Raw genomic sequence first — 27,354 nt, forward strand, 5'->3', positions numbered from 1 at the left:
GAGAGAGAGAGAGAGAGAGAGAGAGAGAGAGAGAGAGAGAGAGAGAGAGAGAGAGAGAGATATTAGAGTTAAGAGTAATGAAAGATAAGCATAAATAGGAGGCTCACTTCTATTATCTCACCTGTTGCTGCCATGCATTGATCAGGAGACACGGTGAGGTGATCAACTAATGACGAGACAAGGTGAGGTGCAGCGCCGGGCCTCACGTGTGAAGCTGCAGCGAGGTTGTCAGGTGAGACGCGGAGGGATGAAATATTGATCGGATAACTGATAGGAGAGTGAGAAAGAGAGAACAGGGAGAGGGAGTGGGAGAGGGAGAGATCGGGGTCAATTGATCCCAGACATACACGTGTGCGGAACACAAAACGTTCCTGTATTAAAGTTTTATTTGTTCTAAGAATATCGCCAGTGTTTTAAATTTCTGCTGTACTGATGTTAGTGTGTTGAATTAAAGACAGAAGCTTCTAGGAAGAAAACTATCTTTGATGTGGTTCATTATCACTAGAGAGAAAAAAATGCTAACTAATGAAGCAAGAAACGTTCACATTTAAGTACATGGAGCACAAAGGCTTTATACGATGGTAAAAAATCTGATCTATTTTAAGATAACTAGAAAACACACTTCTCATTAATGTACAGAGTGTTTACGTTACAAATATCAAGGCATTCTCACACGACTTCGCACTCACGAAAATCATAATGAAAATGTTCCAAAGCGCGGGCGAGGTGCAGTGTGGGAGCCGAGGCTGGGCGGCGGGTGGAGCGGAGTCAATATTGCAAGACGAGCAGAAGGTTACCAATAACCAAGAGCACTACCATAGCAAGCGAGTCCCCACGATTACAGGAGAAAGATCTTACGAGTATATTCTCCCCTTTCCTTCCCATTCCCTCTCTCTCTCTCTCTCTCTCTCTCTCTCTCTCTCTCTCTCTCTCTCTCTCTCTCTCTGCCCTACATTGCTGTCTCTCTCATCGGGCTGACAACTGAATATTGAACCTAGCATGAACTTCATAATTGTCAGCTTCATGTCCTACAGTTTCCTCTTCAAATACTTTTGCATCTGAAATATAAGTCCATTTCGTATCACATTTCCAACTAAATTTCAGACACATTTTCTTTGACAACAATAACAAAAAGTTTTGCTTGAATGAAATCTGGAGACATTCACCCTGAGTTTCCCTTCCCTCGCGCTCGCCCGGCGCCCTTCCACGCTAACTGTCTGTCTTCATGCTCAGCTCGATAACAGTGACAGTGTTTACCTCTAGCAGGGGAGTGAGTGTTCGACTGTTATTGTACCTTCCTCTGTTGTGTGTGTGTGTGTGTGTGTGTGTGTGTGTGTGTGTGTGTGTGTGTGTGTGTGTGTGTGTGTGTGTGTGTGTGTGTGTGTGTGTGTGTGTGTGTGTGTGTGTGTGTGTGTGTGCACGCGCGTGTGTCGCGTCTCCCCATCAGGTAGAAGCGTGTCCCACACACCTCACATCACAGATTGTTGGTCCGCCGTCACGAACAGGCGGAGGCTCAACTTTTTTGGTGCCTCGCGAAAATCCACCGCCACTGACTAACAGACGGCTGTGTCTGAAACTTTCGGACAGATTTTTGTCATTATTTTTTGTGGAATTTTCCTTTCCTCAATATCCCAGTAATTTACTTGTATTCCTCCATTTTCCATTATAGTGCTTGTCATTTGCATACGTTTTTGTAATAATCTTTCCTCTCCTAAACTATTCTATTTTCAGTTGGTAAAAAAAAAAACGTTTTTTATATGTATTTAGAGCGTCGCTTTCCATTCTCGACGAGTCCATCCATCTCTGTGTGTATTCCCAGTCCCTCTTCTCCATCCCTGTCGGTCGATTGAAAGTCTGGAAAGATGGATATTTTTGATCCATTACAGATATGCAAAATTCAGCTGCTGTGTAAGCCACTTGCAATCAATACCGGTGGTGACGGCTGCAGTGTTCCCTCCTCGTCGACTGTCTTTTGTTCCTGTTCACATGGAGCACCCAGCACGACGTGATGCCGGAACAGTACGATTTGAATGCAATTCTGGACGCGTCAATCGTACCATCTTTTTTCATATTGATGTTCATAAAAGTCCTACAACAAATATGGCTTACACGCTTGGTTCTCATTGAGCCTCTGAATTTGTTTTTAGTACATACGCTCCTTGCCACAAACCTGCAAATGACAGTTCTACAAAGGTCAGAGAACTAATCTTAGATATACATAAAAGTGAAGGACTTTTCTTAACGACCGATGTGTAAGCAGCTTATACAACGCCACAGGAATTAAGAAGACGCAAGGAACTAATTAAACAAACCACACGACAGGAGAAGTGTTACAAAATGAACTCTAGGAATACAAGAGTCGCGTTGGAAGAGTAAAGATCACACCACTGTCAGGATATTGAGACGCAACCATCTAGACGCACGACTCAGGAACAGACAGAAAGGCAGGAAAAAAAAAAATGAAAGAAAAAAACAAGAGAGGCAAAGTCCATACAAGTTGAACAATGTGTGAAGAAAACGTGAGAAATAGCGGGGAGAAGCTGAGGACATTAATCTTGTGCCAGAGCTAAAGAGAAGGCAAGGAGGAGGAGGAGGAGGAGGAGGAGGAGGAAGAGGAGGAGGAGGAGGAGGAGAAAAACACGAGGGTATGAAAAGCCTGAGACAAGTATGAGAGTGCAAGTGGTTAAAAACAAAAACAGGTACGATTCGCACCTGGAAAAATAATGAGGAGGAGGGGGAACGAAACAGAACAAAGACAGGACTAGCAGGATGAGGAACACAGGTGATCACGACTTGAGGCGGGAATCTTTCACACACCCACACAGACACACACACAACAGGGCCATTAATTCCTCTTTGTCACCGTAACAACACTCCCACACATCCACAATGCCACACACACACACACACACACACACACACACACGGCTAAGGATCAAGATATTCTAAAATAGCACTCTTCTATTTTAAGGACACACACTCCAGCCTTCCCTTCATCTCACGCCGCGGCCCAAAACGCTCACTTTGTCGCCCCTGTCCCGCCCACTGATGTCCCTTCTGTCCCATCACCTCCACAACCATATTGCCCCGCGCCTTCCTCCCGCCCTGCCCCGCCCCGCCTCGCCCGCCCATCACCTGCCCTCACTCAGCCGCGTTCCGCCCACAGCGCCACTCTTAATCAGTTTATGGGTTAGCTTGGTGCACTATCATGACGCAATAATTAGGTTTCTGGCGACTCAAAAATGTTTCCCAACCAAAGTATAGATAATTTTTCATTCATTTTGTAGGAGAGGTTTATTTAGAAAAGACAGCGGTTTCCTCTGAGATTACAAATTTTTCTCTTAAATATTTTTCTCTAAATATTCGTACTTTCCATTTCTCAACACAGAGGCGACTTTACACTGGTTCCGATTCCTCCTCCCGCCTTCCTCATCCCTGTGCTTCTCAAGGATTTGATTCCTGATGTTGCGGTAAGTTTTCTCAAGCATTAGCAGTCGTGCGGGAGGATCCTGTAGAGAGTGGTGTGTGGGTGCGTGGGTGCGTAAGAGCAGAAGCGATCGAGGGTGTGAGGGAAATGGGTGTAGGGGTGAGAGGGAACGTCAGCTGGGACTCTGCTAGACTCTCCTCACTGCCCTACTACCCTGACGCGCGCACCGATATACTCCACTACATTATCTTGCTCCGGGTAAATCCGAAGGATCGTCCTGTTTCAGTTCGTCAGTACAGATGCTGTCGATTTACTATCTATGCAAAGACATGTGATTCTAATTGCATTTTCATCCTGTTTCCATTCCAACTGCATTTTCCTCATGTTATCATTTCAATTGCATTTCCCTGCGGTTACTATTCTAACTGCAGTTTCCTCTTGTTGCGATGGTTTCTCACACACACACACACACACACACACACACACACACACACACACACACACACACACACACACACACACACACACGAGGCCCAACAGCAGCACAAAGGGATCTCATCACCTGCGAGATTTACTCACCAGTTTCAGCGTACGCGAGCGTCATTTATTTACTTTTTTTCCTTTCTCCCTCAAGGGCTCCCAGGCATCCACATTTAAAACAGATATATCTTTTTATGTTAACACGCGCGTGGCAGACCGTGACAGGCCATAAAATTGTTTCGCAGTGTGCGAGATGGTGGAGGGGCGGCGGCGGGATGGATGGCTGGGATGAGGCAGACGTGGAGGAGGCAAGGCGACGGGCGCAAATTGGATGAACGGATGGAATCGGAGGAGGGCATACGAGTGTCTCGAGCGGAAGTTCGCTGAATGTAGCGGTGCATTATTAGGAGCGAGCAGTGTGTGTTGCACGGGTGGCGTGAAACATGGTGTTAATGTGATGAATGCTAATGATGAGAATGAATATCTATCCTCGAAGTGCATTAGTTCACTCGTTAATAAACATCCGATCTCATTATCGTCGGCCTTTCGTGGTTCACTCAACAGAAGGCAGGGGCTTTTAAGACTAAGAGTACAAAATTGCCGCTGATTGGCCCAGCACTGTACACACATCACGTGGACACCGCCTCTGTATGTAAACAAGCTGGCAATGGGTCACGCCACCACGATCCACAAACTCACCGCCGCTTCATCACTCCCAACATTTGTGAAATGTAAAATATTTGTGAAATGTGAAATATTCAGTGAAGTTACTGTACCTTTTATTACAGCGGGATGAAAAAATGTTCCTCCGAGCAATACGTTCCAAAAGAACATCAATTTAGCCACAGGGGAGAAAAAATACATAATATAAAACAAAACACACGGTGACATATAACAAATGGCTCACTTTGCCCACTAGTGTTCACCACCCGCCGCATAAAAATAAACACAAAGTCATGTCAAACCTTTATATACAACTCCCACTCTGCCACATCTCCCCGGCACAGTTAGTTACGAGGGTTCATAATAATTGATATATGTCACCCCACCTGCCTTCCCCACCCGCCTTTCCGCACGCCCGCCCCAGAAGTTACAACACTGCCGGATCTTCATAACAACAACTGCCGATCTGCCACACGTCTGTCAGCTGCTCTGAGTAATTCCACACGCCGTTCTTAGACGCATTACGAGCAGTCAAGTTATTCGAACGAGGCAGGCTGTCGCGTAAAGTTCTCTTAATGTTCTAATACTTTGTTCCATCTATAGCAGTGTTGGTCCCCACCCGCCCCTGGGTTATTGGACGTACACTCATACATCGCAGGCTAATATCACCCACAAATTACCGTGACAAAAAGGACCAATTTGCCTCCTCCGGGCGTGAGTTAGTGGACTGATACAGCCGCTCCGGGTTGCCTGTTCTCGTCGGGTGGGTGTGATACTTTTTCTGGTGCCAGTAGCCCTTTCGGCGCCCGTCCGGCCGCCCGCTGCCACCCTCGTGTATTTGATCCAAAATTATTTCTCTCCGACATATCTATTGGACAGTGCACTTGGCAATAAATTTGGTGCCAGTGGCTAAAATGTTATGATCTATATATTCACTCATTCATATTTCAATTAGTCTGTCTGTCACCGCTGCGCTGGGTTCCGAATACTTCACTTTTCAGGTTGGTATTCCGTGACCCTCTACAGCTTGCTTGGTACTCTACGGAAAGAGTGCGAGGAAGAAAAATACTTTTCTTTAAAATTAAAAAATAAATAAAAATACCTAGAAATACTCTATGGCAACGCATATTCAAAATAGCTCTTTTGTGTTGTATGCATTCCAAATACGAGTACGTTGAAATAATGGGTTCCCTTTAGTATTATACTACGTACAATTTCACTAAAAATATTTCCACGCCGCCACAATCTTGTCCTCCGTCCTTGCATTTGTTTTCCGATTTTCCATTGTTATTAACAAAAATAAATGCGACCTCGCAAACTGAACCGAAAATTAGTGGAATAAACTTAGCACGAACATTGCAGGTGGGCAAAAATAAATAGGCTCGAGAGAATTTGGATACATTTTTGGACGGCGATGACCTATGGCAAGTTTTAAGCTTCCTTGTGTTAGCCAGCTTGCCAGCTTGCCTTTAGCAGTCTCCTTATTTCCTTACATTCTTATGTTGTCGCTTTATACAATGTCAAGCCATCAACTTTATATACGTACTTGATGAATTTCTTTACTTCACATTGTTCTGCTAGAAATATTGCCAATAATCAAAAGAATAAAACAAATTATATCCTTCCTAAACCTATCAAGCAGATGCAATGTGAAATAGAATCATACAGCAAGTAAAACACACGCAATACTTATACCTCCACCTTCACTCGGCTTACGTATGCATGAACTTATCCGTCTGGTGGGGCCATGTGATTACTGGTATCGGCAATAGAATAACAGAGTTCAGACACACCCCGTTATTAGGCATCCGATATTGTTTATGGATTACGACTTTTTACCTTTCTATGGTCTCTGGTTCTGTGCCTCACCGGCTGATGTTATGATTCCAGGAGAGGCCTAACTTACTCAGGGGAAAAAAAAGACGCTAATAATACCGGATTTGTAAATTAATAGGAGGAAGCAGAGGAGGAGGAGGAGGAGGAGGAGGAGGAGGAGGAGGAGGAGGAGGAGGAGGAGGAGGAGGAGGAGGAGGAGGAGGAGGAGGAGAAAAATAAGAACAAGAAATAAAACACGAAGCAATAAGATAGTAATTGGTAATAGATGAGAAGACTAAATAATTTATCATACAGGCCCAGAGAGAGAGAGAGAGAGAGAGAGAGAGAGAGAGAGAGAGAGAGAGAGAGAGAGAGAGAGAGAGAGAGAGAGAGAGAGACTCCCAAACAAACACCTACCTCTCCGCCGTGTCGTTCCCTCGGCTACTTAGGGTGCGGGAAGGTTCCTCTTCGTCTCAGTACTACGCCTCCCTGTGTGGGACTCCAATTAGGCGGTGTGTGCCAGAGGTAATGGTTAGTCCGGACTGTAATTGGTAAAGAAAGGCTGTTCCATGCCCCTTTTTGGTCTTGTTTTTGCTGATATTAATGGTAGTAGTGTAGTGGTGGTGGTGGCGGTGGTGGTGGTGGTGGTAGTGGTGGCGGCTGCGGTGGTGGTGGTGGTGGTGGTGGTGGTGGTGCTAGTGGTGGCGGTAATGTTATGTTTGTTTCAAGTGGTGAGGTGATTTACGTATTTGTGTTGTCCTTCGTGATATGTTTTGTGTGTGTGTGTGTGTGTGTGTGTGTGTGTGTGTGTGTGTGTGTGTGTGTGTGTGTGTGTGTGTGTGTGTGTGTGTGTGTGTGTGTGTGTGTGTGTGTGTGTGTGTATCTGTGATCGTGTTCGTGTTCTCAGCTGCTAGCAGTTTATTGCAGTAATTATGATTCATGCACTTCATACGCACACGTCATGAACGTAGATGGCATTCCAGTCGCCGCCGCTGAGGTGAATTTTTTATTGATATCATTCATCCATTATCAACGTAACATTCTAACAGCTCCGGGATTGCCGAGAGAAATCATTTCTTTTACCGCTTAAAAGTTCAAATACCGTTTTTTTTTTTTTTTTTGTAGCTACTAAAACAGAAATCAAAATCAGAGCACCTTTTTTTGTTGTAGCTACTAAAACAGAAATCCAAATCAGTGCACCGTTTATTAAACTCTACTTCCGAGGCACTCTTCTATCGATCGATCATTAAGAAAAGCCAACGCAAAGAAATCTAAAGCTCGTACGTGCTCGTTAATCTAAATATATTTTTATTTCTTTTCACTGGACAATCGCCTAAGGAAAACCATGAATTCCAGGCTTGCTTAACACTACAAGAGGACACATCCCTCTAAAACTCAATGAAAAATTCTAACACGCACCATATATGAAAGCCATGGGGGAACGTTCTCAGCCAGCGTTGCCTAAACCTGTCTCAAGTCAGGAATAAAAGCGGGGCCTACATGGGCCTTACATGGCTTGGGTCATAAGCAGTAGCATGACCCGCAATAACCACACCTGCCTTACATTATGAGCAGGAGCAGGACCTGGACTGGCTATACATGTCTTGGATCATGAACAGTAGCGAGGCTGTTGTACTTACTGAGAGGGAAGGACCGGATGCTGCTTCGTTGCCACACACCAAACGCTCTGCTTCGTTCCCAGCTGGTCCATACGTCTCCTGCAACACACAGGCACTTTTTGGGTACATCAGGTGCACCGAAAGTTTATCAGTAAGAAGTCACATGCACACCTGTATCGCTAACTGCCTGAAAATCCTTGGGAAAAAATCAAAGGTGTAAATATTCGCTTGGACGCCGTTCAGGGCTGTGAGAACCGAGGCGCCACCATTAGGAGTGTATTGGTGCTTAACCCACGTTTGTATGCAGAGGTGGCAAGAAATTAATAGGGAGTCTTCTGCATAATTCGCCCATTGCATACAAAAACGAAGCTCAAATTAACAGGAAAAGTGCAAGGAAACGCAACACAACACGACATAGTACAACACACACACACACACAATGTAAGGGAATGAAGAGAGTTAGTTATCAGTGGAAGGAAAAGGCAGCGACACATGAGAGGCTGTTCGTTTACCTTTGTTTCTCGTATATATTTTTCCCCCTCGGATCCACTAATACCATCTAGTATCCCTCCCAGAGAGCGGCGGCGGTAACAAGTAAAAATTCAACAGCCCCAATAGAAGGAAAAAAGGGGAAAAGTAGAGAAAGTGAAACCATAACAATTAGGAAAGGGACAACAGCATCAGGTGGAACAATGGTACGAACTATTTATTTATAAAACACCAGGAAAAAAAAAAACAGGAGAGAACTGAACAATATCGTAAAATTGGAAAGCTGAGGAAAGCAGTACCTTCGTCAACAGGCAGTAAAACAAGAAAATAAACATAACTGCAAATAGAAACAAGAGACAAAACACCCTAACTCCTGCACAAGTAAACCAGCCACCACTGAAGGAAGGCAGTGAACGCAAACAATAATTTCAAACCACACTGGAGTTTATTTTCTCCCCCCAGTAAGTTTGCTCAGCTGAATTTCGGTTCCGTATCTACTATATTTCTCATTATTAAGTTAAAGAGCACTCCACCTACTTAATTACAAACCTCTTTTAGCCATTTCCGCTACTAGGTCTGAAGTAACGCAAACTCCACTGCAGTATCTCCCTTGGGACTACCTCCTCAGTCTTTTATAGCAGACTTAATTGCTTTTGTTTTATCCGACTTTATCACAACCTAATAGCATCCTCAGCGGTGCGAAATTCCGGACCCTACGTTACAGTTTCCAGTGAGATGAAGTAGATAATCGTATCTATCATAACAGGGACATTATCTGAAAGAACAACAGACGTCTTTATACTAAGAAATGGATATCTTATTCCTTCCCTTGCGTCTGGATGTTACCATTATTAACGATGGACGTGTCCAGCGCCTCCAGCGACAGTCACTTCCATCACTGCAGCCTCTCACACTTCCCGGTGCAGCTCCGTAAGATCGATGGCCAACCGATCCTCACATTGACATCAGCCGATAAGGCGAGACAATTTGTCGACGCGTCTCGCCACCCACGCTGATAGCAACAGCCATCTTCATAGCGACACGCCACAGCATCACACGTCATTACGATGATTTTTCCTCGTGCGAGAGGGAAACGAGTAGGCTTGATGAGGGACTGAGATGAGCGTTAAAAAATGTGATATTACTTATATATGCAAATATGCGAGAGAGAGAGAGAGAGAGAGAGAGAGAGAGAGAGAGAGAGAGAGAGAGAGAGAGAGAGAGAGAGAGAGAGAGAGAGAGAGAGAGAGAGAGAGAGAGAGAGAGAGAGAGAGAGAGAGAGAGAGAGAGAGACTGTGCGTGCGTGCGTGCGTGCGTGCGTGCGTACGCATGTGCGTGCGCGTGTGTGTAATAGCAGGTTGACAGGATCTTTCGCCTTTTTTCCCTCAGTGGCATAAAACTTTCATTCTCAGGAAGGGTAGAAGTAATAATCTATTGTAAAATATTAAATATTTCCTAACAGAGTATGTCTAGAACCCATACATGCAAAACAATGTGTCCCGCCTGTGAAAATATTCCTTCGTTTTACGAGTATGTATAGAAACAGATTATTTCACAGAAAAAAAATATCCAAATTCATTAACTTTTTTGCATCAACGTTTACACAAAAAACAGAGGGGAGCACACTTCATAGGGAGAGAAAAAGCAAGGAAAACTGGGGCAGAGGCACAATGGAGGCATTTTACGGTGATTTACAACAATTACAACAAGGCGAAACAAAAGAGACACATATAGAACGGCAGCAAATAAGTCTCGTTAAAAAATCTAAAGCATTTAAGGAATGGAAGGAAACTCAGTAAAAGTGTGGAAGGCACAGAATGGAATGGAGCAGACATAATGAGTAACCATAAACCTCGTGAGCTGGAGGGGACGAGATTGGTCCCGGCAATGGAGAAGAACCGGAATGGGAGACACCTGTAAAGGAAGAGAGAGAGAGAGAGAGAGAGAGAGAGAGAGAGAGAGAGAGAGAGAGAGAGAGAGAGAGAGAGAGAGAGAGAGAGAGAGAGAGAGAGAGAGTTATAAAAAACAGACACACAGGCACACACACAGACAAAGACAGACGGATACACAAACAGAAACAGGAAGAAATAGAACCAAAAACAGGTAAAAATTGGGACAGAGACAGAGACACAAACAAATAACAATCAGACAACCAAAAATGGACAGGCCAGCAGAGAGGCATGGTTAAAACAAAGAAAATAAAATATCGCCTCAACGTTAGCAACTCTTCTCAAAGGGTATTTTAGGAGCAGAATACAACATTAGCACCGGTTCCTACTGTCTCTCAGGCACCACACGACAAATTATAGAAGACCTAGAGTAATGTGAAGATTGTGGATATCTCTTTTGTATCCCCATGACGCTGAGGGAGAGGGAGTGCTGCTAATCATAGGCGGGGTAGGAGGGGGAGGGAGGGAGGGAGGAGTTGAAAGTGGTGGGTGGGTGTGTGTGTGTGTGTGTGTGTGTGTGTGTGTGTGTGTGTGTGTGTGTGTGTGTGTGTGTGTGTGTGTGTGTGTGTGTGTGTGTGTGTGTGTGTGTGTGTGTGTGTGTGTGTGTGTGTGTGTAATCAGTATTTTCATAATTTTACCAGACATGATTTATTATATAATCGCAATATAGAGCCAAACATGGAACAAGATTTACACTGCTAATTCATTTCGCAATATGAGAGAGAGAGAGAGAGAGAGAGAGAGAGAGAGAGAGAGAGAGAGAGAGAGAGAGAGAGAGAGAGAGAGAGAGAGAGAGAGAGAGAGAGAGAGAGAGAGAGAGAGAGAGAGAGAGAGAGAGAGAGAGAGAGAGAGAGAGAGAGAGAGAGAGACAGAGAGAGAGAGAGAGAGAGAGAGAGAGAGAGAGAGAGAGAGAGAGAGAGAGAGAGAGAGAGAGAGAGAGAGAGAGAGAGAGAGAGAGAGAGAGAGAGAGAGAGAGAGAGAGAGAGAGAGAGAGAGAGAGAGAGAGAGAGAGAGAGAGAGAGAGAGAGAGAGAGAGAGAGAGAGAGAGAGAGAGAGAGAGAATCATTAGACAAAACACACACACACACACACACACACACACGAAACAAACACGGAGGCAGAAGAAAACCAAGAGACACAGAGAATTTAGTCCCCCATTAGAATTTCACAGCACGCGTTGAGAATGTTACAAAGAAATATTTTGCTGTCTTTCCCTCCCTCTCCCTCCCCCCGGCCACAACACACACAACCAATAATGCCCCTCCACGGACCCTTGTCGCGGTTCACACAGGTTTCTTACGTGTTCTTTACTGCTAACTAGAAAACGTGGTTCGTGGTGGTGGTGGTGGTGGTGGTGGTGGTGGTGGTGGCGACGCCCGGCCCATGCCCCGATGCCTCCGTGGACGTCGGCGTCGCTCGTTTTCTACAGCGGAAACAAGATGAAATTTGAATGAGGTTCACGAGCGCCTTTACGAGTGTGCTGAGTGCTGCTGTTAGCGCCACATTCGTTATTGTTTACTGTTTTGCTCGGTGATCTGTAATCCTACAATCCATAAAGTATTCTTTATAACAGCAGCTGTCAACGATTTAAACAAAATGTATCTTTCCACTGATCCAATGCTTTCACTGGAATTCATTCGAAGCAGATTTCTATAGATTTGTGCTTCAGTTTCATAACCATTGCTAACCCGATTTACAACGGCTATTTTTGAAATCTTTATTCATCCATTTTTTTCTGTACACATGCTGCAAGCGTATTTTTGAAATGCAGAAGCCATTGACGTATCAACTACAAGAGTCGTGCTTGCCTGTTATTGTGGAAATTGTCATAAATGATTCTTTATTCTGTCGCTCACACTCTAATTCATTCCACGTGTACTTTCAACTCGGCTGCGTCACGCCTCCACTTGTCACGTTACAAATTTTGTTACGCACAAACGTGATTCGCAGAACAGGACAAGGACACTTGGCTGTGCCGACGTGCCGGGCTCCCCTGTCGGCGTTGATGCACAGAGAGCCCAGGAGAAAAACTTTCCACAGTGACTCGGAAGCGAGGTAAAAGCAGCAAGCGTCTTTGTTGCGCTAAATATGGTGACTGAGAGTTGGGTCGAGGTCATGTTTTCCAAGGGGGAGGTGTGCTCTGTTTAATGTTTCTTGTGTAATAATTTCTCAGACGTGTTTCATAAGCCTGGCGGGACAGAAAACGTTTGTCTGGTGCCGTCGCCTTGGTCTCAGTTCTTTTAAATATATTCCCTCAGCACCTATTCCCTCTAACCTTGGCGAGGACATTATGATCACAGGAGAGTTTAGTGGAAAAGGCTTATGGTGTTCCAAAAGCGAAAACAAAGACTTTTTTCGGATTTGCTAAGCTTCATAGCTCCACCAAGAACAACGCTGCGTTTCCTCTTTCCCTTTTCTCCCTTGGACTATAACCATACTATTTCCTGGATGCTATTTTCTCGTCCTTCCCGTCGTACCCAGACCGTCTGAACACAAAATGTCATTAGGTCACAATTTGACCTTCTGTTAATTCCGTTCTGCTTGGCCGAAATACCACATCTACAGTTCAAGATAGTACTTGACCCAAACTGTGACCCCGACGTCCCAGGTCAATGATGGAGAAAGAAAGAAAAGGGAAAAAGGGGAGAAAGAAAAGGAGTTGGGAAAAAGGAAAACCGGTGGGGATGTGCAGAGGAATAATGCCGAAATGAATGTAAGAAGTGCGAGAAGATGAGAATGCATGTAAATGGGAGAGAACGAGAATGAATATGAATGAAAAGCGTGCGTTTTGAAAGTGGAATAACTACAAAGGGTTCACAGTACTACGGAAGCAGCCTCGCAGGATAAAGAGCTCACGGCTGCTTACGTGATAAACTATAATAGTAGAAACATTGGCAGAGAAAAAAATCAACAATAAAAATAAAGAATAAAACAATAATAATGATAATGGTGATAATAATAACAATAATAATAATAATAATAATAATAATAATAATAATAATAATAATAATAATAATAATAATAATAATAATAATAATAATAACAGAAGAACAACAAGAACGAAGAACGAGAAGAAGAAAGAAGAAAAAAGATGCATAAAAAAATGTATACATATTTTGGTATCACTGTTTAATTTACAGTCTTGTTTACGAAACTTGTCCTTGGTACTAATGAGGTAATATTTACCAGTGTGTGTGTGTGTGTGCGTGTGTGAGAGAGAGAGAGAGAGAGAGAGAGAGAGAGAGAGAGAGAGAGAGAGAGAGAGAGAGAGAGAGAGAGAGAGAGAGAGAGAGAGAGAGAGAGAGAGAGAGAGAGAGAGAGAGAGAGAGAGCGTACAAATATTCGTACATCACCTGCTTAACATTCTCTACAATTTCGTCATTTAATTTTCATGCCATAAGAAAAAGAAAAGAAGAAAAAAATAAGAAAACACGGCCGTCGCAGCCTCAGGTCAGGAGATTGGCAGCAGTTCCCAGGAATCTTAATTGGATACAGCTTCCATAAATTTCAACAGCGACTTACGGAAATTGGATACTTTCCCTCGGCGCGTCGGAGGTCAATTAGAACGACTACCTGATTGCTCATTAGTTTCAGGACCTTCGCCAGATTTCGTCCCTCCTTCCCGCTAACTCGAGTAATCTACATAGCGAATATGTACCCACAAAAAAACAGCAGTGCAAGTTTGCGATGGTCATTTAGTACCGGTAAGTGTTTCCTTGCTTAGCTAAGATTTGCAACGAGTAGCAATGATGACAATGATTGCCACACTTCTTACTTCATTACATAAGAAAATATATCTAATTAAACATCACCGGTAGGAATATTGCATTACAAAAAGACTTCCTATAGACTCAACACTGTCTTCTCTGCTTAATGGACACTTAGTTCATTAATCTCCAAAATTAAATCCAAGAAATAAAAATACCCTGAAAAATCAACGAAACGCCACTAGAGGAACAATGTACCATCCAGCAACTGCTTGATGGTGATAAAAAAAAAAAAAAAAAAGAATCGCGGCCTATCAAGTTGTCTAGTAAACGGACACCTACACTACCCATTTTTTACGTGAAAGGAAACCAAACCAGGAGCTACAAAAACTGTATTAAAAAAAAAAAAATAGACCCTCATCAGATTGACCAAGTTCATTCAGGTGTCTTGATGCTACCCTCTTAAAATCTGGACATGGCACGTTCCCGAAAAATAACCTTGTTTACACGGCTGCCTCTTATGTTGAATGAAGGAGACCAAGAGACCCCCGACAACCTTGCATTCATCTGATAAACTGGCACAGTTGCGGTCAGAAGTGAAGCAGCCTCCTGTCCTTACTGTCTTCAGCTCTTTGCCGATCTTGTATCCTTCCCTTAGAATCTGCCAGCCGTCAAGTTTTGTAAGAAGAGTGTCACCAGATCAGATTCAAGATGGAGGAAAAACGCCAAACAGAAAGCAGCACATAACTTCCCCCTGCCCACGGCCACGCCAGGAATGTTTCAGGCCGGGAATTGTGTTCGGTCAGTCAGACTAGTCAGCAGCGACAAGGTGAGCGAGATCTCTTTTTTTTTTTTCTCTCTCTCTCTCTCTCTCTCTCTCTCTCTCTCTCTCTCTCTCTCTCTCTCTCTCTCTCTCTCTCTCTCTCTCTCTCTCTCTCTCTCTCTCTCTCTCTCCTTTTCTGTTCATTTTCACGTCCTTGACCGAACTCTCTGAAACACACACAAAAACTGAAACACACACAAAAAAACAAAAAAGTAAATAAAAAAAAATAAGATTTACACACAGACACAGCTACGTAAATGTAGATAAAGAAGATACAAATGATGATGATGATGGTGGTAGTGGTGGTGGTGGTGGTGGTGGTGGTGGTGGTGGTGGTGGTAAAGATAGGTAAAGCTGACAAAGATGATGGTGGGAGGAAGCGCTAAACAAGGCCAAATGGAGGAAGGAAAGAGGAACAGAGTAAGAGAACATATTTGTTAAGATAAGAAAGAACGATGGCAAACAACATTCTTAATCACACTCAATCATTGTTGCTGCTGCTGTTACTACTACTAATACTGCTACTACTACTACTACTACTACCACTACTACCACTACTACTACTATTAATGCAGGTGGTGATAAAGGGTAAAAGCAACAATAGTAGCCATAATAGTAAGCTTCATCTGTGGGAAATCAAAAGTACGTTAAAAAATCAAAACAAAAAATGAAGAAAAAACAAAAAGCTCTCCCTCGTGTTGACTGGTTTTTATTATTCGTCCATCAGCGTCAAACGTTCAAAAGTTCCTCATTCATTATCTAAGTGCGATAGCCACAACACATCCTGCTTTTCATAAACATAGCCAAAGAAAATAGCTCGGTACTGGAAAAAAAAAATTTAAATATGTTTTCCTCCTCTGACGAGATTATCAAGGCAAAAATGGAGAGAGAGAGAGAGAGAGAGAGAGAGAGAGAGAGAGAGAGAGAGAGAGAGAGAGAGAGAGAGAGAGAGAGAGAGAGAGAGAGAGAGAGAGAGAGAGAGAGAGAGAGAGAGAGAGAGAGAGAGAGAGATTATTTTTGCTGATATATCCATTAAACTTGTTTCTCGCAAGAAGTGGAATTTCAACAAGCGTCTTAATTAGGGTGGCTGTCTGGCCCCGACCATTTGGGGAGCAACATGTGACCCTCCTCCCTCCCTCCCTCCTTCCTTCCTTCCTTCCCTCGGCGCCCCTCCTTCATTAACGCTCTTCATCGGGTAGTAGGCAAAAATCCAGTCTCTCTCCCCCTTTCTGCAGCATTTTTTTCTTAATCATCGGTTTTATTTTTCTGTCCTGTTTTCTTCTCTCACGGTTATTTGCTTTAAGTGGATTTATTAGTTTTAATTCAAGTTTTATTGCGTCTTTGGTTAGGAATTTATAAAAGCGTTTCCTGGCGGAAGAGCGACTGGTGTTTTTAATCGTCTTCGTTGCGTCTTCGTCTTTCATTCCTTTTATTTATTGAAGTGCATCTCTCTCTCTCTCTCTCTCTCTCTCTCTCTCTCTCTCTCTCTCTCTCTCTCTCTCTCTCTCTCTCCCTCTCTCTCTCTCTCTCTCTCTCTAGCTCAACAATTTGGTGATATCCTTAGGCGTTAGCTGCATCCTTTACGGGAACCTTATAATCTACACTGTATCATTAAGAAATAACTCTTATCTCAACATTCACCAAAGACGCAAAAAAAAAAAAAAAAAAAAATTGTAAAGTGACGGGACGGACAAACCTTTCAGAATAATGAAGTTTTGTATTGCAATAACTTGGAATGCCAGTTACGGTAAGCGATGTTCTTTTTATTCTATCTTTCATGCATTTTTTTTTCATATTGCCCGTTTTCCTTTTAAAAATGTATATTAAACTAACTGGACTTCCGAGAGGGGCGAGAGAGTGAAAAGGCAACGCTAACTATGTTAATTTTAAAGACGCCTGTTCAGAATCTCCGTGATCGTGACTCCCTCAAGACACAGCGCGCCTTTATTTACATAACAGACTCAATATTTGTTTCCAAGAAGTGAAATACAAGTTGATTAATTACATCAGGATCAAATCAAGTTAAACTCCTTCAGACGTTAACAATTAACTTATGTAAATCAACAATTAATTAACTAGCCTGGCAACTTGTCTCTCACTAACACATGTTACTGCCTGTCTGTTTGCCTGCCTGTCTTTGTTTATTAGTACTCTCTCTCTCTCTCTCTCTCTCTCTCTCTCTCTCTCTCTCTCTCTCTCTCTCTCTCTCTCTCTCTCTCTCTCTCTCTCTCTCTCTCTCGTCACTATCTCAAATCTCCAGTACGCTGCTTTCTCATCACCCTCCCTTAGCTCACCCTTCCTCTAACGACCCTGACGCCTCACCTTTGATATAAGGAAAAATCCACCTCCCGCCCTTCTGCTGCTCCCACCCTCACCATGAACTGGCTGCAGAATGAAGCACAACAATGAAATTTCTCCTGTACATGGAAAGCTTAGCACCTCCTCTAGGGTAAAGCAGGGCGAGGGTGGTGAGGTATTAAGGGTACTCCTTTTGTGTGATGCTGGACAGTGTGTGTGTGTGTGTGTGTGTGTGTGTGTGTGTGTGTGTGTGTGTGTGTGTGTGTGTGTGTGTGTGTGTGTGTGTGTGTGTGTGTGTGTGTGTGTGTGTGTGTGTGTGTGTGTGTGTGTGTGTGTGTGTGTGTGTGTGTGTGTGTGTGTGTGTGTGTGTGTGTGTGTGTGTGTGTCTGCATTTTTGCAACTCATGCCATATGGCTTGTATAATTAGGAGTGCATGAGATTCTGCTAACGATACGTTTAAAATTGTTTAAAATGAGTTTCATGCACACACACACACACACACACACACACACACACAGACTCAGAGAGAGAGAGAGAGAGAGAGAGAGAGAGAGAGAGAGAGAGAGAGAGAGAGAGAGAGAGAGAGAGAGAGAGAGAGAGAGAGAGAGAGAGAGAGAGAGAGAGAGAGAGAGAGAGAGAGAGAGAGAGAGAAATTACCATACTTCACAGAACTTGTGTTGATCTTAGCAGTTAACCAGTTAGCCAGGTATGAAGCAAGCATAGAGTTGTGCTTTTGTACCACACCCGCCTTGCTTTGATCCTCAATGAACCATAAAAAACTCAGCCCACCCTTATCTGTTCCAAGGATCTCCAATATAAATCACTCCTATTTTATTGCAGAGCGCCTTTTTGTGATATCAAGTTCCAGGTTTTTATTCCTTGAAAACTGCACGAAGGAGAGAACGAGGAGAAACAGGAAGCGGAGGAGGAGAGTGAAGGAGGGTAAGGAGGTGAAGGAGTTGGAGGGGGAGGACCTGGTAGTGGAGGAGGAGGAGTTGCTAATGTTATTAAGAGGAGGTGGAGTGTCATTAGCGTGGTCACTGTTAATGGGACTATATACACCACACTGACGTATCTAATGGACCAGCTTTGTCGTCAGTGCTCAAGGGGGAGCGCGGAGATTGTGGGGATGGTGGCAATTGCAGTGGTAAATGGTGGCGGCAGTGGTTGTGGTGGAGAGAGAGAGAGAGAGAGAGAGAGAGAGAGAGAGAGAGAGAGAGAGAGAGAGAGAGAGAGAGAGAGAGAGAGAGAGAGAGAGAGAGAGAGAGAGAGAATGTTATGAGGGGACGGGGGTTGTGGTGATAAGGAAGAGAAAGAGGGATGGAGGTTACTGTTTCTAATGAAGGTAAGGCGGAAGCAACGCTCTAATGAGGATGGGAGAAGATACTGTTTTCAAAGTGTGGCAGTGTGGTGTTCTGTTAAGTGCAGCGCTGTTATTACTGCTGTAGTTTCTGTGGCTGTAGCGGTAGAAAGAGCATGGCTTTTGGTGGTCATTATTAACAAGATATTTTATGATACGTTTATATTACTGCAGTGGCGGAGTGACTAGCGTTAGTGGCTGGCTATAAAATGGTCTGCTCTCGAATGCAAGGGAGAGAGAGGACGCGTGACTGCTGACCACTCTGCCCCCGCTTTGGTTCACCGTCTGCCGGCATGAGAGTGCATTTAGACAAAGTCCGGTGACCTATATTACGAAATGTCCAAATGTCTGCTGCTTAATCTCGTAGTAGTAGTAGTAGTAGTAGTAGTAGTAGTAGTAACAGTATATATTTAAAATGGTAGTGATAGTATTAGTATTAGTCGTAGTAGCAGTAATGGTGGTATCAGTGCATAAAAAATATGATTAAAAGTCCTGAATGAACACCGCCCTAGTGGAAAGGCCATCACTGAAAAAAAAAAGAAAGATGAAACCCGTATACTTCCTATATCATTTTATTCTTTCATCTGTTAGGCAAAATAAAACCAACTCTATTTTCCAAGGCCGCAGCACCAGTAGTATTGCGTTACGGCTGCAGTGTGCTACAGTAAACGAGTGAGACAAAAAAAAAGACATAAAAACAAAGTATGAAAATCTCCTTCCTTTTTTTTTTTTTTTTTTTAACAAAATACACCTCACGTTACATTCAGCAAGCCGTAACCTGACCACTGGCGCCTAGAGGACATGAAATAGAGGGACTGTGATAAGAGAAAATATTGTGGTCTTTGTCCTTCTTTGCCCATCACCTCTACAATATGTTCGATGGAGAGACTAAAGAAAAAAAAGCCTCACTGACGTTCATATCTAACATATTTATAGCACCAGAGACGGAAAACGCCAAACACGTCAGTAATTAGTATTTAATGCCTCTATTAACCCCATTTGTAAGTATTTTTAGAACTGGAACAATAGTATAAGATATTTTGAGTAAAGGACTGATGCTTAACCGACGATAGCTATGCGTCTGTGTGCGTGTGTCTGTGTGTGTGTGTGTGTTATGCACGTTCACTTCACGACATCCCTTTCCACAAACAGAACAAGACTTATTATAACTGGTTACTTAAAAAAATGCATCGGAATTATCTATTTATTCGAACACATACATATCTATCTTTCTATCTGCCTGCCTGTGTTTATATATATATATATATATATATATATATATATATATATATATATATATATATATATATATATATATATATATATATATATATATATATATATATATATATATATATATATATATATATATATATATATATATATATATATATATATATATATATATATATATATGCATTTATGTCTGTTTATCTATCTATCTCTATTTATGTGATTATTATCCATTTTCTATCTATATGTTTATGTAGATGCGAATAGACAGGTCCCAAGAAACACACACACACACACACACACACACACACACACACACACACACACACACACACACACACACACACACACAGAGAGAGAGAGAGAGAGAGAGAGAGAGAGAGAGAGAGAGAGAGAGAGAGAGAGAGAGAGAGAGAGAGAGAGAGAGAGAGAGAGAGAGAGAGAGAGAGAGAGAGAGAGAGAGAGATATCATTATGAAATTTTACACAAGTATTAGATGAGTGTAATGATGACCCACGTAATTAACAAACTTCCACAAAGTAGAAATATTACATTAAAGCAAAAGAAACTTCAAAAGTATAAGTGGCAGGAGAGAGAGAGAGAGAGAGAGAGAGAGAGAGAGAGAGAGAGAGAGAGAGAGAGAGAGAGAGAGAGAGAGAGAGAGAGAGAGAGAGAGAGAGAGAGAGAGAAAGTAAGACACGAATTTGCAAGAATGATTACGAAAATGGTAGAGAGGAACGCGGAATAAACGCAGTGAAGATGAAACCATTCATTAATTATGAATAATGGAGAGAGTAAAGTTCTAAGATTGCCGTGTCATTTACGATCATACAACATGAACAGGGATACAGTAAGAAAAGAGAGAAAATCGGAGAAAGGAAGGGATGACAATGGAGATGAGATCGATGAAGGAAGAACGTGGGAGGGGATTGTTTCATCTCATTACTAGCCAATCATGACTTTCGACACATCATCCATAATTCCGTGTACCCTTAAAGTATCGTAAACTGGGAAGAGGATCATTATAAATTAAGAAATTGTTTTCCCTGAACGTAATGATTTCAATTTGGAATGTCACAGGGGCTCCCACTCAGGAGCGTGCCTGTGCTCGTCTCCCTTCCCGAGTGACGCAGCGTGATGCAGCAATAGACATGCAGGAGTGATGGCTGCCTGACATGCCACATCATTTTGTAGCTAAAATCTAAATTATTCTTTGGTTTTAGCAGATAATTTATGTTGTTAAAATACGCAAAACTCGACATTCGCCTCCAGCCGCCTCTTCAGCCCGTACACCGGCTGCACGCATCCTCTGCAAACACCCCACGGTTTGATAAAAAGATTAATGGTGTAAATTTTCCCCTTTATCAAACCTTCAGACACACACACTCGGGCAGCGCGTCTCACACCATCTCAGGTTTAATAACACGCATGAATTCCTCACTCCTGTTCGACCGAGCTGCTGGAGTCTGACTGTTTTCACTTAAATTGGTATGAAACTTGATAAAAGTAAGTTTACCAGAAAGTTAGTCTGAGGCAGGGACAAGGTGCCACACCTGACGTCATCCACCCGCCGCTGGCACAAAATTGTCCTGCTTAGCGTCAAAATGGAAAACTTGCTTAAATTTCTCGAGGGGCACATCAGACTATGAACTCAACCAGCACAAAAACATTTTTTCTTTCACGGCTATGCAGCATTTCGCCTTCCTTTTTTTTTTTTTATCTTTACACAAACTGGTAGACAGCAAAAAATGCAGAAGAATAACAAAGATAGAAAATTTTAAACAAATTTGATAACTGGTGTTTAAAATAATACGAGAGAGAGAGAGAGAGAGAGAGAGAGAGAGAGAGAGAGAGAGAGAGAGAGAGAGAGAGAGAGAGAGAGAGAGAGAGAGAGAGAGAGAGAGAGAGAGAGAGAGAGAGAGAGAGAGAGGATGTGGACAGTGCAGCCTCTAAACAATTGGGCCAGACTCTCACGCCCCCTGCCCCTTGCCAACACGATCAGCACACAACCCAAGAACTCAGGACGTGGGAGCTTCGTGTCGTTTGGGTCCATCTCACTACAGTCGCCGGGAAATTGGAGCGCCAGGGCAAGTGAGGGAGGAATGAGTGGCTGCTGGCCTGGTAAGATGACTGGAAAATCGATACCGAGATGAGGGGCCTTGCAGACACACACATACACACACACAAACCCACACACAAACACGGATATATCAAAGGAATATTTAAAACGTGCATGTCATCTATCTTGTAGTGAATCTGTCCTTCCTTTCAATATATAATGAGATACAGGGGCTTGGGGCTCAGTGCTTGACAATGACGGATATAGCCCCATGCAAATAAATGACAGCCTCCTGAGAATTCCATGTTTGGCATCCATCTCCTGTGTGTCCCTCCACCGGACCGCCTCCCAGCAATATGGCAGCTCACTCTCTCCTTCGTAATTCATGCTACACCTTCATAATTAATAGAGTAAAGCATCTTGTTTATGACTGCACTCCATGACAACGACACAGACAGATACAGACATGAGAGCAACATTTCAGAATCAAATTATGTGAGAAAGAGTATTGTTGCTTCTCTTTCCCCGACGATTTACCAACACACAATGTAAAATTTTTCTGATATTAGGGAAAGATATTGCGTCTGGTAACAGTGCTAAGTAAAGACTGTAAATAGAAAAAAGAAAAGAAGAGTAAAAGTGTTTAAACATCGTACAACATTAAAACTTGACCAAAAATCTTATACTTTAACGTAATTGTTATTTTTTTTTGCTTCGAATAATAACTGAAAAAAGAAAAAAAAAAAACGAAGTCCAGTGGCATTTGTACACCCAACAGGAAAACCAAGCCTTGGGTCACAATGAAGATACTCGCCATAATATTGGAACTGACAGTCTTGCTAACTCTGAAAATAGAAAGTGGACATTTCGCATTCCTCATTACACAGAATTAAACATTATTTTCATTCATTACCGGCAAAAAGATGAGGGATTTCCTGCTCTCTCTCTCTCTCTCTCTCTCTCTCTCTCTCTCTCTCTCTCTCTCTCTCTCTCTCTCTCTCTCACATACACACACACACACACACACACACACAACACACACACACAATCCATACCAATACAATGGTGCTAATACCCACCTTTCACCCACGCAGTATTCCGTCTCCCTCTCCTTTCCTCCTCAGCCAAGTATTTTTCCACGATCCTTACTTTCTTCCACTCTTTGTCTTACGGTTTTTGCCAGCCATCCCGAGCACCGACTTTTTCCCTCACTCTCTCTCTCACACACTTCGTCTGTCCTTCCCACCCAGCTGGAGCCCCGAGCGACGCACCAAATGTTTCCGATATTTGTCACAAGGCGATTGCTCCAAAGTTGTGGTTGTTAACGAGTCTGGGTGGCAATTGCGTATTCCAGGGAGGAGGCTGGCCATTCCTGGCGTTGTTTTTCGTTTTGTTTTTTCTTAAGGGGGAAGGAAGGGAGACGCGCCCCGAGGTGTAACATCACCCCGGCAGTCGTTGGTGTAAAAGTTACGCTGTTTAGATAGAGGAAAAAACTTAACCAGATGGTACTTTTCTTATTCTTCATTACCTTCTACCCTTATATGTCTCTCTTCTGCTCGTCGCTTCCCTCTCCTTCTTTGTCCTCCCGCACTAGAGGGTGGCCACCCCACCTTCTGTCTATTATGTATGCTGGCCCCAGAGGGCAGGAAAAGGCGGTCCAGACCCTCTTGCTCCAGCTTTTCTCTCTCTCTCTCTCTCTCTCTCTCTCTCTCTCTCTCTCTCTCTCTCTCTCTCTCTCTCTCTCTCTCTCTCTCTCTCTCTCTCTCTCTCTCTCGCTCTCTCCATTTACTACATATCCTCTCCACCACCTCCTACCGATTAACCAAGTTTCTTCATAGTACTTAATTTATTGCCAGTTGCTTTATGACTAACCTATACAGAGCACCCCTTCTCTGTGTGTGTGTGTGTGTGTGTGTGTGTGTGTGTGTGTGTGTGTGTGTGTGTGTGTGTGTGTGTGTGTGTGTGTGTGTGTGTGTGTGTGTGTGTGTGTGTGTGTGTGAATAGAGGGATCAGGAATAACCTCCTTTCCGCTTTAACCGTGAATAGTTAAGTTTCTCAAACACACACACACACACACAAACACACACACACACACACGTAAATGAAAATGATCGTACGTACAAGATGTTTACAATAGTAAGCCTGAAAACCAAGGAAAGGGATCAGTATGGGTTGGTGGAATTTAATTTCTGAGCCGCGGAGGCGGGACTGACGCAAGTGTCAAAGCTTTGCTGTTCTCTAAATTGAAAACGTGTTATTTTCACTTCCTCCATCCGTTCCATTTCCTATAATTGTGCTTTACTCTCTCTCTCTCTCTCTCTCTCTCTCTCTCTCTCTCTCTCTCTCTCTCTCTCTCTCTCTCTCTCATTCACTCTCATTCACTCTCTCTCACTCTCATTCACTCTCATTCTCTCTCTCTCTCTCTCTCTCTCTCTCTCTCTCTCTCTCTCTCTCTCTCTCTCTCTCTCTCTCTCTCTCTCTCTCTCTCTCTCTTTTGAACCCTTTACACGAATTCATTTCAATAAAGGTCCACGCGCGCGCACACACACACACACACACACACACACACACACACACACACACACACACACACACACACACACACACACGTATAGGCGCAGGTGGAAATATGGATATTCTTTTCATCACTATCACAGGGCGGCACACAAGGGAATACAACAGAAGTGTCAATATCCGTCAAAAAACAAAAGAACCCTCTCCCGCGCAAAGTAAATAAAAAATCACCAACAACATGAATACACGGTAATTATTTTGCATCTCCCTCGCTTCAGTATTCCTGTTTTATTGTTTTTCGTTTTTCTTTTAATTCCTGCACGTGTTTTTCAGTGCCATTTTTTTTTTTATTCCCCATACTATTTTCTTTGTTTTATTTATTTGTCCGTTCACGTCCTTCTCTTCATACCTACTGGCATGAATATAATTTTTTGTTTTATCCTATTCCCGGTATCTGTCTTCCCCCTCGTAATGTGTGCTTATGTTTATTATCATTTTTATCTTTTTCTTATTTCTCAATATAGCTTCCTCCATAATGCGTCCGCCTTTCCTCCACTGTCTCCCTTTTCCACAGAATCTCACAAATTTACCTCCAACTCTATCCCTGAAATATACGCTTTCGTTCTCCCTTGCTGGCATGCGTCTCTTTTCCTTTCTTTTCATGCTTTTTTCTCCTTCCCTCGCCACACATTTTCCCTTTCCCTTCCACCCCTCATCCTTCCCAGCGCCTCCCAGCCGTGACATCATGGCGCCCTCGTCTCGCATGTTTCCTGCAAGTCTTAAACTCGTTGCGACACGTTCCCAGGTCGTCTGTCCAAGTTAAGCGGATCGGAGAGGTGCTGAGCCCGAGTTCCTCACCTCCAGGGAAGTTCCTCCACTCCCTCTCTTCTCCACAACGATCTCCTTCAACCACCGCCACCATCACTACCATCTTCCCCTCCGCTTCCTTCTCCTTTTCTCCCTTCTCGTCTTCCTCCTCCTGCTTCCCGCCACTTCCTTTCTCCTATTCATGCGCCACCCTTTCAGTTCCTGAGATTACGCTTTTCGTACTCATCTCCTCCATTTTGGCTTCTGGTTTTCTGTCTTCGAACACGATTTATGTCCTTTCACTTCTTCCATCCTCCCTTCCTTCGCTGCTTTCTTTCTCTACTTCCTCTTCTTTCCATCATCATCTTCCTTCTGCTTCAGCCTCCTCCATGGTCGCCGTCTCTTCCTCCTCCTCCTCATCCTCCTCCTCCTTCTCCTTCTCCTCCTATTCTACCTCCGCTATTCCTCCTCATATCACGAAGGGGGAAACGGGTGATGCAGCATCTTATTGAACTATAAACAATTACTATTTCCCTGTTTCCTGTCCAATCTGTGAAGTTTCGTTGTACTCCCTCTCAGATATTTCAGACGGTATTGCACACTTCTTTACATATATGGTTAATCGACTCGAAATTTCATATGGTTTTCACTTTTTTGTTTGTAAGGGATAAAGTTTGTACCTAAAAAAAAAAATACAATATACTGGTAAAATCACTGCCTTGTGTGTGTGTGTGTGTGTGTGTGTGTGTGTGTGTGTGTGTGTGTGTGTGTGTGTGTGTGTGTGTGTGTGTGTGTGTGTGTGTGTGTGTGTGTGTGTGTGTGTGTGTGTGTGTGTGTGTGTGTGTGTGTGTGTGTGTGTGTGTGTGTGTGTGTGTGTGTGTCGTGGCTTAAGGGAACCAGTAACTATGGGTGATTGGGGAATTACCGTCAGTGAAAATTTTAACCATAGATTTTTGTTAATAAAAAATATGCGTGTTCCTGCGGGTGCTGGGGACGGGTTATGGCTGGGTTTTTCCGTGTATCGGGTGATATATTGCTATAGTTGTTGCACTACTACTGTTGTTGCTGGTGTTGATACTGCGGCTGTTGGTGCTAGTGCCTCTACAGTATTGCTATCCTTATTACAGCTATTGACGTGCTATCCATCATCCACCTTGTGTGTGCTTTGAATGTCTGGTTGCTGAGGTGACGAGTCTATATAACCAGACGTTGTCATGCCATTCACAACACCTTCATTAGCCTCAGACCAGAATAGCTTATTTTGGAGGTTCATGAAACTGTTTGGTGCAGGTTTAGAATACGATTATATGACACCACCGACAGGAGAAGGACTAATCGAGAATTCCAAATAATTTAGTGTCAATAATAACATTTCCTACCTCGAAAAAATCGCCCAGCTTTACTGAGATGAAGTACCAAATGTCACGCTGTCACTAAAGTGAAAAGGTTAACCTGCCTTGGCCGTGCACTTGTGACTACAGTGGTTAAGACTCCCATATGTGACAAGTGGATAACCGCCTCCCAAACACCACGTACGTCCCTACAAAGGAATAAAAGTATTTTCATCAGATTTGGTTAATTGCAAGAGATAATCTGTTGAGCACACTGGGGCAGATAATTCACAGTCCTACAAGACTAATCAGGCTGTGTAGAATTCAATTTAGTTAATTAATTGGGTGTATAAAACTCACTAATGACCTTAATTGGTCGTTAAATATTTTCTAAACTAACGAGATAGGTTTCTGGGCTAATTGTCAGGTTTGCTTCACGCCCAGACGAGGGAGGGAAGGAGCAATGAGGACGGTAACTCGGTAGCTCACTTGCTTCCTCTTTCTTCTTAACCCCTTCCTCCTCGTACTCCTCCTCCTCCTCCTCCTCTCCTCCCCTCCCATCCCCTCCCCTCCCTTCCTCCTCCTCCTCCTCATCCCTCTCCTCCTTTCCCTTCTCCTCCTCTTCCTCCTCCTTCCGCTTTCCTTCTACTCTTTTTCCTCATCATCATTCCTTCGTATTATACCTTCCTGAATCTTATATCTACAACCAATCAGCGTTGGTCAGGTATGAAAATGAAGTGTTAGTCAGGTATGAAAATATATAAGCACTATTTATACAAG

At 43.3% G+C, this 27,354-nt stretch overlaps 1 protein-coding gene across 7 annotated transcripts in view; it reads right to left on the reverse strand.

Annotated features, from left to right (window-relative positions):
* The window catches only part of LOC135112561 (uncharacterized), a 153,165-nt gene that overhangs the window by 92,083 nt on the left and 33,728 nt on the right, over positions 1–27,354 (reverse strand). For 5 of the 7 annotated variants that reach the window (XR_010274462.1, XR_010274461.1, XR_010274458.1 and 2 more), the window contains exon 2: positions 8,026–8,103. Coding sequence is in view for 1 of the 7 variants with exons in the window: in XM_064027021.1 (XP_063883091.1) it covers positions 8,026–8,103 (78 nt within the window). In the remaining 6 variants the exon portion in view is untranslated. Of the gene's footprint in view, positions 1–6,802; positions 6,928–8,025; positions 8,104–27,354 lie in introns of all 7 variants that reach the window. The other 2 variants (XR_010274456.1, XR_010274460.1) reach the window with 2 other exon arrangements.

The sequence above is a fragment of the Scylla paramamosain genome, chromosome 24 (assembly GCF_035594125.1).
Source record: "Scylla paramamosain isolate STU-SP2022 chromosome 24, ASM3559412v1, whole genome shotgun sequence".
Taxonomy (NCBI): Eukaryota; Metazoa; Arthropoda; class Malacostraca; order Decapoda; family Portunidae; genus Scylla; species Scylla paramamosain.